Genomic DNA, 11598 nt, shown 5'->3' with positions numbered 1-11598 from the left:
TCCTATCGTCATCCGTCACTCCTCTTCACTCTCTCTTTATCCCTCCTCTCTCTCTTGCACGGACCGGTCCATGGCACTGGCACTGGATCGAATCAAGCGCCCCCGCCATCGCCCATTGCTTGCAGGTCAGATCTGTCGGGATCCCCTACTCCTCCACCCCAGCGAGAAGACCGGCAGCGGCTGACGAGGGAGGACGAGGTGGTGCTACGCTGAGCAGTGGCCATACATGGGCAGCCCATTTGGGGACGGGGAGAACGGCCAAGGTGCGAGGCGACGGAGACGGACTTGGAAGGAGAAGAAGAGACGGGGATTGGGGGAGGGTCGGGGGAAGAGGAGGCAGCGGATTGGGTAAGGAAAGTGGAGACTCTTTATAGGGTCCCATCGATGGACCCACAACCCCAGGGCCCGCCCATCAGCGACATAGGCTAGGCAGGGAACAACGTGAAACTGGACGCGATTTGCAATTGTTGGCCACGTGGATGGCCTGAGAGGGGCTGCTATCCTAGCGTCCTTTATAAGTTTAATGTTCACACACTCATTCTAGTGTCGGTTCTCATACTCTTTCATTGTACTATCCATGCTAGTTTAATTTATTTTCCTGTTTTCTTCTTGTGTGGCAGATAAACCTTAAGAAAAACCAAAAAAAATAGTTAGTTTAATTTCCATGTCGGTAGTAGTAATAATTAAAAGAAAAACTCAAAAAGATTTCTCGTTCTTCTTTTGCTTGTTGGGTAAATAGTTTTATTTCTTTTCTTTTCTTTGGGGGTCGAGAGGAGAAGACCATAATGAAAATGTCTAAGTAGCTCTCATATGCATAATTGATTTACTTTAACCAAGAGCCCATATTACTTTGTCTTCTCTCTTGAAATGAATGCTTGCAGATTCCAGCTTAGTCCAATGCATGTGCACTATTATTATTATCCACACCGTTCGGTCATGCAAGTGAAAGGCAATGATGATGATATATGATGAAATGATTGGGATAAGAGGAGCTGGTATGAACTCGACCTCTCTTATTTTTATAAATATGATTAGCTAATCGTTCCTGATTCAGCCTATTATGAATAAACATGTTTGCAATGACAATTAGAGATTATAGTTGCTTATGCCATGCTTAATTAGCTATGAGTTTATAATGGTTTACCTTGCGTGCTAACATGCTATTAAAATGGTTGTGATGTGGTATAATAGGGTGGTATCCTCCTTTGAATGAACTGAGTGACTCAACTTGGCACATGTTCACGCATGTAGTTGAAACAGAATCAACATAGCCTTCACAACATTTATGTTCGTGGTGGATTATATCCTACTCATGCTTGCACTCAGTGTCTATTAATTTTAATGCATGTTCATGACTGTTATCGCTCTCTCAGTTGGTCGCTTTCCAGTCTTCTTCTAGCCTTCACTTGTACTAAGCGGGAATACTGCTTGTGCATCCAAACTCCATAAACCCCAAAGTTATTCCATATGAGTCCATCATACCTTCCTATATGCGGTATCTACCTGCCGTTCCAAGTAAATTTGTATGTGCCAAACTCCAAACCTTCAAATGAAATTCTGTTTTGTATGCTCGAATAGCTCATGTATCAACTAGGGCTGTCTGTATCTTCCATGCTAGGCGGGTTATCTCAAGAGGAGTGGACTCCGCTCCTCATTCACGAGAAAATGGCTGGTCACCAGGATGCCCAGTCCCATGCTCAAATCAAATCAAAATAATTAAACGAAATTCCCCCAGGATTGTTGTTAGTTGGAGGCACCCGTTGTTTCGGGCAAGCCATGGATTGATGATTGTTGGTGGAGGGGGAGTATAAAACTTTACCATTCTGTTTGGGAACCGCCTATAATGTGTGTAGCATGGAAGATATCAAGATCTCATAGTTGTTATGTTGACAGTGAAAGTATACCGCTCAAAATGCTATTATCTCTGTTTTAAAAATCAAGCTCTCGCACCTCTACAAATCACTGCTTCCCTCTGCGAAGGGCCTATCTATTTACTTTTATGTTGAGTCATCACCCTCTTATTGAAAAGCACCCGCAGGAGAGCACCGTTGTCATTTGCATGCATTACTATTAGTTTATATTGGGTATGACTATGACTGGATCTCTTTTACCATGAATTACAATGTTTAGCCAGTCCTTGATCTTTAAAGGTGCTCTGCATTTATGTTTTGCGGTCTCATAAAGGGCTAGCGAGATACCATCTTGTTATATCATATTATTATTGTTTTGAGAAAGTGTTGTCATCCGAGTTTTATTATTATTGCTCGCTAGTTGATTATGCCATTGATATGAGTAAACATGAGACCTAAGTGTTACTGTGAATGTGGTTAGTCATAATCTTTGCTAAAAACTTGAATGCTAGCTTTACATATTTACAACAACAAGAGCAAACAGAGTTTGTAAAAGTTTTTCTTTATCACTTTCATTTTATCAACTGAATTGCTTGAGGACAAGCAAAGGTTTAAGCTTGGGGGAGTTGACACGTCTCTGTCGTATCTACTTTTCCAAACACATTTGCCCTTGTTTTGGACTCTAACTTGCATGATTTGAATGGAACTAACCCGTACTGACGCTGTTTTCAGCAGAATTGCCATGGTGTTATTTTTGTGCAGAAATAAAAGTTCTCGGAATGACATGCAAATCCACGGAGCAACTTTTCATAATTAATAAAAAATACTGGCAAAAGAATTAGCGTCTGGGGGCCCACACCCTGGTCACGAGGGTGGGGGCGCCCCCTCCCCTAGGGCACGTGCCCCTGCCTCATGGGCCCCTTGGACGTCCACCGACCTCAACTCCAACTCCATATATTTGCTTTCGCGGAGAAAAAAAGAAGAGAAGAAGGGTTCATCGCGTTTTATGATAAGGAGCCGCCGCCAAACCCTAAAACCTCTCGGGAGGACTGATCTTGAGTCCGTTCGGGGCTCCGAAGAGGGATCCGTCCCCGTCGTCATCATCAACCATCCTCCATCACCAATTTCATGATGCTCACCGCCGTGCGTGAGTAATTCCATCATAGGCTTGCTGGACGGTGATGGGTTGAATGAGATTTACCATGTAATTAAGTTAGTTTTGTTAGGGTTTGATCCCTAGTATCCACTATGTTCTTAGATTGATGTTGCTATGACGTTGTTATGCTTAATGCTTGTCACTAGGGCCCGAGTGCCTTGATTTCAGATCTGAATCTATTATGTTTTCATGAATATATGTGAGTTCTTGATCCTATCTTGCAAGTCTATAGTCACCTATTATGTGTTATGATCCGTTAACCCCGAAGTGACAATAATCGGGATACTTATCGGTGACGACCGTAGTTTGAGGAGTTCATGTATTCACTAAGTGTTAACGCTTTGGTCCGGTTCTCTATTAAAAGGAGGCCTTAATATCCCTTAGTTTCCATTAGGACCCCGCTGCCACGGGAGGGTAGGACAAAAGATGTCATGCAAGTTCTTTTCCATAAGCACGTATGACTATATTCGGAATACATGCCTACATTACATTGATGAATTGGAGCTAGTCTGTGTCACCCTATGTTATAACTATTACATGAGGAATCGCATCCAACATAATCATCCATCACTGATCCAATGCCTACGAGCTTTTCACATATTGTGCTTTGCCTATTTACTTTACCGTCGCTACTGTTACAATTACTACAAAACTGCTACTGTTACTTTTGCTATTGCTACCCTTACTTCCATACTACTTTGCTACTAAATACTTTGCTGCAAATACTAAGTTATTCAGGTGCAGTTGAATTGACAACTCAATTGTTAATACTTGAGAATATTCTTTCCCTCCCCTTGTGTCAAAATCAATAAATTTGGGTTGAATACTCTACCCTCGAAAACTGTTGCGATCCCATATACTTGTGTGTTATCTGCAGTGCCTAAGGGACAGGCGCTGCACTCTATAGTGCAGCGCCGAGACCTTGGGCGCTGCACATCTGGACATGCCAGTCCAGAGAGCAAATGCTAGTTTCCAGTAGCTTTTGCCACCAAAAAACGCTAGGTTAGGGTGCAACTCCTGAGGCCTAGGCGTCACACTATACTGTGCTGCACTGTGTAGTGTGACGTCTAGGCCTCAGGCGCTGCACCCTAACTTAGCGTTTTTTGGTGGCAAAAGCTACTGGAAACTAACATTTGCTCTCTGGACTGGCATGTCCAGATGTGCAGCGCCTAAGGTCTCGGCGCTGCACTGTAGAGTGCAGCGCCTGTCCCTTAGGCGTTGCACTATCTGCTGTTTTCAAATACCAAGTGTTGTTTATGTTTTGTGGTTCACATAGATGTCAAATAATCATAAGTGATATCACATATAGTAGTCTAAAATACAGAAAGAATACATGGTCCAAATCACATTGTCATACACACATAAAGAAGCTATAGCACATAGATTTGTCCAAAACACATTTAGGACTCATAGCACATAGGACCACACATTTTAGTTCACAAGGTCACATAGTAGCACACATTTTATCACACATTTTTGCGTCGAGCAAGGTCCTCTCTTCTTTTTCTTCTTCTTTTTCCGGCATCTCACCTCCCCCCTCCGTGTCCTCCACCCCCTTCATTGTTGCCATACCTACGAAATGGCAACTTAATAGTTAGTCACGCTATGCAAAATGACAATGACAACATAAATAACAAGATAATAGTAAGTCACATACGATAATGGTCCATTGAGCCAAGAAAACATTCCTCCACTACGACCACCACCAAGGCCTAGGCCATCACCACGACCATAGCCACCACCAAGGCCTAGGCCATCACCATGACCTCTACCACCACCGCGGCCTCTACCACCACCACGGCCTCTACCACCACCACGACGGTCAAAACCACCACCACCACGGCCAAGACCATCACCATGGCCAAAAACATCACCACGACCTCTACCAACACCACGACCAAGTCCATCACCACGGCCTCTACCACCATCACCACGGCCAAGACCATCACCAGGGCCTCTACCAACACCACGGCCTCTTCTAAGACCTAGTCGACTCCCTCTTTGTTGCCTAGTTCCTCGTTGGCTTGGTTGATTTGATTGGTTTGGCACTTGGGCACTTGTTTGACTTGGTTGGCTACCATTTGCTTGGCTTGTGCTTGCATCATTTTTCTTTGATCTCTTCCTTGGTTTGGTACAAGTTCTTGTGTTGTGTCCCCCACCATTGCAATCCCCCACAATGGGAGTGCTCACGAGGCTCTTGGAATTTGCCGGTGTCGGTTTCTCGACCGGCACCACGGCCCCATCCGTCCATGTCACCTCTAAAACGCTTTGTCTGACGTCTTCCCCGTCTAACGACCTTCGATTCAGGGTCCGGCCATAGTTGAACTCCATGATACTCCGGCCATTGTGATTGGTCCAAGTATGGCTGAAACCGGGGAGCCCATGTATTCTTGACAGTCATGATTGAGAACTCGGACTCCCACACGGTAAGAGGGTGATTGACGTCCACATTCCTAACACGAGATGCGTTTAACAAGTGCGAGCATGGGAGATGAAGCGAGGACGGCCTCATGCAAGTGCAATCACACCGTGTTAGGGAGACCTTGAAAGCCCAGCCTCCGTGTTGGTGGCCATCGTTTGTGGTTCCTCCAGGCTCTTTCACTTCAAACATCCAATCGTTGTCGTCATATAGTACAGCTTCTTGGGAGTCCGCCTTTCGTGATTGAAATTCCAACCATTCTTCAACCTTTGGTGGGAAATTGTACTTGTGCTTTTGCTTGTTCTCACCAGCAATTTTCTTATCCGTCTCCATTGACTACTTTAAAAAGTATGCATCCATCTTGTCAAATGTGTATTGAACTATTGCCGTCACGGGTAATGCATGTACACCCTTGCGCACCTTATTGAAGCATTCTGCCATATTGCTTGTCATTTGACCGTACCTCCGGCCATCTTCATTGAAAGCACGTGCCCACATATTCCTTTGGAGAATGTTCCTATTGAGAAAATCAAGACCATCGGGGTCAAGTTTCTTGTGTCTGTGCAATGCATTGAACAATGTGGCGAACCGCTTGTCAGAGAAAGCGAGACAACAATCTTGAAGATCATCAGCCAACTCCTTGATACCACATGCCCTATAGAAGTTTGCCCAAAAGTGCCTCATGCACCATCAACCACCACCGCATTTAGAATTCCTGGATGGCGATCCGATATGACACAAATTTCCCTTTGAGCCGGTAATACCCTTGTTCTCAATTGACGCAAGAACCACTCCCACTTATCATTGTTCTCCACCTCAACCAAAGCAAAAGCCAAAGGTAACACCCGGTTATTGGCATCACTTGCTATTGCAACCAATAAAGTGCCCTTGTATTGTCCCGTCAAGAACGTGCCATCAATGGCGATGACGGGCCGACAATGCTCAAAAGCCCTCACGCATTGCTCAAAGGCCCAAAATGCATGACCAAATACTCGGACGGTCCTCCCGTTGTGAATCAATGTTTGGTGCCCATGAGGCTCAACCACGTGAACCATGCATGGGTTTGTGGCGGCCATAGCTAACAACAACCTAGGGAGTCGGTTGTATGCTTCCTCCCAATTGCCATATGACATCTTGAATGCGGCTTGCTTCGCCTCCCATGCCTTGTTGTACTTCACCTTGTAATGAAGATGGCTTTCACAAGGTCAATGACACTCTTGATGCTCATTATTGGAAGTGTGGATATTTGGTTGGATAACTTGTAAGTAATGAACTTGGACATGAGTTGTCTGTGTTGTTGGTACACAAGCTCGCCATCCACATTCTTGTGTCGACACATGTCACTTGCCGTACAACTCACTATGCTCCAAGTGGGACCTCCTTTCCATGGCCTTGCACGCACAATCCATGGGCATCTTGGCACTTCACATTTAACCTGTAACGCACTTTGACGTCCGAGTTGGCCACTTTATGTGGACGATAATGCGTAACCGAGTAGTTGTCGAGCCACATCTTCAATTTCAAGAAGGATTGAAACTCACAACCAGGATATATCCTGTTCTTGTCGTCTTCCAAATCACGGTGAGAACTTGGCCTAGCTCCAAGAGATATACATTTGCCTCCATCTACAACGGCTTCATCCACGAGACTAAGATCCTTGAACAATGGTGTCTTGTGATCCCACCCGAATACCTTCTTAAATGGTTGGGCCTCCTTGGGCGTGAACCCCTCCTCATCAACTTCTTCATCGGGACCATCATCATCGGAGTCCGATGCATATGCACGAGAAAAAGGGATGGATTGGTCCATTGTCTCTTGCACATGATATTGCTCGAGATCACCCACATTGTTGTCATGGAGATCAACTTCGTTGTCATCCTCCTCGTACTCATAATTGTCCTCTTCAAAAGCTTCATTTTGGTTGTTTGAAACCGGGCTCAATGTTAGCCAAACTTGTTGCGTCAAATGAGGTTCACTAACTTGATCTTGGTTCATGGGTGGGGGAGTACTAGCAACCAACGGGGAGGGGTTCCGGTTCAAATCCAAATGCAAACTAGACTCAACCTTCTTGGAGGCAAATAACTCAAGAGCCTTGTCTAGAGATTCCGCAACCGTCTCCTTGTATGCAACCCAACGTTGCTCCGAGTTCACATGCATTGTCTTCCAACGGATGTGCATTCCAAAACCAACATTATGCCTTCCCTCGAACTCAACAACATCACTTGGGTCCATCCAATTCAAATCCTTCCTCACTTGTTCCAAGACATCCGCATAGCTAGGACTACTCTCAAACACCATGTTAAGCTCATCTGGGTCCGGCTCAACATTGCCTTTCAAAAAGGCCTCTTTATCGACATGATGAACATAAACACATGTTCTTCCCATCCCTACAATAATAAAAACACACATATATCAAGTAATACATAAGCCCTAACATATATATGAAACAATAAGCCTAACCCCCACTTAACAATAACCACAACCCTAACCATATCATAACCCTAACACCAACATCAAACACACATAACCCTAACCCTAGCATAGTATGAAGTCTAACCATGCCCCTAACACCAACATCAACACAAATTTGCAAATCCATGCCAAAACTAGGGTTTCCCCAAACTAGCAAGATTTGAGCAAATGCGACAATTCCTATGGATGAAAACGAGAGGATCAGAGGAGGTTGCCTCAAGGGAGGGGTTGGCTTCGAAATCCACGGTCAAATACTCCGAATTTGCAAGATTTGAGAAGGATTTGAGAGGGGGAGAGGGGAAGAGAGAAGGGCCGCAAGGCGTAGGGATTGGGTGGGGTGGGGGTGGGAGGGGAGAGAGGGTGGGGCCACCCTAAGTGTCAAACAGACTGTGCAGTGCCTAAGCGCTAGGCGCTGCACATTACAAGTGCGGCGCCTAACGCTTAGGTGCTGCACGGCTGGGTGTGGGGCCGCACCTAGCCCCGGGCTGCCACGCTGGCCGGGGGTGCGACGCCTGAGCCTAAGGCGCTGCATAGTTCAGTGCAGCGCCCAGCTGTCGGACGCCACACAAAAGGGTTTGTTATGTGAAATTTTTTTGAGACCAGGTTAGATCGTGATTTGATTTCGTCCTCACGTCAAATATGTGATTTCTGCCCAGTAAAACCCCCTCCCCTGTTCGTCGAAAATATATATTAGAGCACATGCACCCAGGGCCTCGCTATCTAGCCATTTATTTTCTGCTTTAAGATTCGTGCAAATACATTTCTCTTTTTTGTTTCTCCCACATAGAATATATCTTGAAGTTCAAAACTATGCAGCGTGGCAAAGCTTTCTGAGTAGAATCTAGGGCAAATCGTTCAGATTTTTTGTCAAACACAAATATACAAAATACGTTTTGTTTGATTAAAAAAATTCATATTTTTAGTATTTATGTCGGACAAAAAATTCTGAAAGATTTATCCTATATTCTAGTTAGAAACCTTTGCCATCCTGCATAGGTTTGAACTTTAAAATATATTCTATGTGGAAGAAGCAAAAAAGAGAAAATTTCATATAAAAACTTAGTTGTGTCGCACGGATCTTAAAACGATATTGAAGAGCTAAGATAGCAGGGCCTGCTCTAAAAATCCAGGTCCCCTGTTCGTCGCTAATCCCGTTCCCACAAACCCCCGTCCCCTCGCTGCGCCAACCCAACCACTCCGGCATTCCGCCCGCGCCGAAGCTTCGAGGAGCTAAGGCTCCCCACCCCGATGGCCGCCGTGAAGCCCTCGCCGCCGCCGGTGCCGGCGCAGATCGTCGTCGTGGTGCTCGCGCTCGCGCGTGTCGTCCACGCCCTGACGCTGGCGCTCGGGCGCGTCCTGCTCATCGCGGCCGAAGCGCTCCCCTACCTGGGCTTTGCGACTCTGTGGGTCATCTCCGCGGCCGCGGCTACCAAGGTTGTGGGGAGCCGCGCCTGGGACGAGGGCTCCGCCCCCGCCGTGTTTCTCCAGGCGCTCGCGGGCGGGGTTCTCAAGGCCAGCTTCCTTGTCTTGCAAGCGATTGGCGCGATGATGCTGTGCGGCCAGTTCCTGCTCTACATGGTTGCAGCTGTATCTGGATCCAGTTCAGAGTTCTAGAAGGTATCGTCGTAATAACATTTCCTTCGATTGAATTGCGGTAGTAGATAGGCAGCAAGCTTAGTTGCTGAGCTCTACACTAATACATAAACAAAATTCACATGTCTGCCATTCTAATCAAGTTGTCCTGATGGGAATATGAATGGAATGTAGTGTAGTGTTTCATGTGTGTTTGTCTGCATCGTTCAATTTTCGACCCATTCCATACTCATGTCCCTCGTTATGGTTTTGCTGAAATTGCTGTCCTCCTCAGAGAGCCCACGGAGCTTTCAACAAGGAGTTGATTAGGGGAGATCCTCCCCGCACTGCAGCCCTTGAAACGTTCGCATCTACACTCCTCATCCTGCTAATTTTAGCTGGTTCTCTGGTGGAATGCATGATGTCAAAAAAGATTGGTTCTGTGATTGTGGATGTGGGGATATTTGGTTCCAACTTCCAAGTGCGATAGCTTGCTTTGTTGTCATTCCAGCTGTAGTACTGGGTAACTGGAGGGAGGACCAGATGTCAAAGAAAAACATGACTCACGTCGCAAACTGTTGAGGTATGTACCTTTCCCTATATCTAGGAGCCATATTGTTTTCAGCATATGTGTATATTTTGTGTACATTATTAGTCTCCTAATAACATGAAAACAGTTACAGTGTTGTGAATTCGCAATCATTCTTCTTAGCTGTAGGAAACTTGGTTGTTGTTTGTTAACATGGAGTACTGCTATATGTGTTAAAGCAATGATGGTTTTCCTATTCTCTCCGGTAGTTGCATATTTGCACTTATGACAAACATTGAGGTTAGGCTCACTCTTCAGTTGTGCTGAGTGGCCAACTGCCGCAGTTCTACTGTATGCCTTTGTTGTGAACTGATCATCAAAATGATTAATATCATGTACTAGAAATAGTAATTTTACGTTGCATTGCTTCTATCTGTGCTGATAGTGAGATTAAAATACAACACGTTTGGCTCTTCTTAACTGTTTGCAAGCACCTTTCTTACAAGCATGAGGTTTCTAGTTTCTGAATCCCGAGTAACAGTTAAGTTGTTTATAACTTTATATGAAACCATTCTGTCATGCATCCCAGTTAGTCCTGCAAGAGAGTTCTCTTTCTTGGCTGTTGATAGATGTTAGCGAGTAATATTTAAGTGGTGCATTAGTCTCCATAGCTCAGGAGCTAAGAGTTTATCCATCGAAATCCACTGTAAGTGCTTGGCCTCAAATTTCAAAGGGCTGGGTGATTGGGTATCTTCTACTTACTCAATTCAATTATTCAAGTCAGTAAACTCAGTAGAGCAGTCGACACTTACCTTAAACAGTAGCTACTATCTACTTGCATGTGGTGTTGTTCCATCTCATTTCTGTGTACAAGTGCCTTCGGAGCACACATGTTGATATTGTAGTGATATATTCTCTTTCACAGGTTTTGGTGTACTGCCCTTTAGCTATTCGTAAAAAGTGATTCATTTGGCAAAAGCATTTTTCAAGAAATATTTATGTTTATTTCTAATTATATTGGTACTTCTTGTGCAAAAAACATGAAGAATACTACTGTTGTGGGGATGATTGCATAATGACAACTATATTTCATTCAGACAAGCCACATGATGCCATTAGATCCATTGAAATTTTCTTATTCTGCTATTTATCCCCGAAAAGTAATTTCGTCAACTAGTTTCCCATGCATACCATTCTTTTGTGCCCCGTGGAGTGCGGATTGCCACGCTTTGCTCTGTCCAGTGGTCCTCTTAGTGTAATTCATGAGAATATATAGGGCTTGTGAGCTCAATATGGCTTCCATATGTGAAATAAGTACTGATTATGTCATCTTTTACCATCGGGTGTTCTGCAATTCAGTGGCTATTAATGAGCTAACTACCATGTACATTGAATTTGCACCTTTGAGGCACTCGGCCTTTCCAAATTAGGTTGTCATGCGGACCAAGAAGAATTACACTTTATATGCCGAGTCACAATAGTTGTCCGTTCCCACACTTATTCTAAAAAATCCCCCTCCCTGATCTAGTTGCAGCGGCATTATAGTGAGCCTTGCCAACGTAGATCAGTACATAAATAATAATATATTTTTTTGAATTTT

The 11598-nt window shown here is 44.7% G+C and overlaps 1 protein-coding gene across 1 annotated transcript; it reads left to right on the top strand.

Moving 5' to 3' along the window:
• The first annotated feature begins 9145 nt into the window (after nucleotides 1-9145).
• On the top strand, nucleotides 9146-9977 carry LOC119360638. The gene is made up of 2 exons (XM_037626186.1): nucleotides 9146-9514; nucleotides 9765-9977. Exon 1 carries the CDS (start codon nucleotides 9146-9148, stop codon nucleotides 9509-9511), a length of 366 nt encoding a protein of 121 aa, XP_037482083.1. The 3' UTR covers nucleotides 9512-9514; nucleotides 9765-9977.
• The last annotated feature ends 1621 nt before the right edge of the window (nucleotides 9978-11598 follow it).

This window comes from Triticum dicoccoides, chromosome 2B, assembly GCF_002162155.2.
Source record: "Triticum dicoccoides isolate Atlit2015 ecotype Zavitan chromosome 2B, WEW_v2.0, whole genome shotgun sequence".
NCBI lineage: Eukaryota > Viridiplantae > Streptophyta > Magnoliopsida > Poales > Poaceae > Triticum > Triticum dicoccoides.
This window is presented reverse-complemented; position numbering and strand designations above follow the sequence as displayed.

Excerpts from the sequence above, each read along its gene's own strand:
- LOC119360638 (XM_037626186.1), top strand. The coding sequence starts at position 9,146 with ATGGCCGCCGTGAAGCCCTCGCCGCCGCCGGTGCCGGCGCAGATCGTC.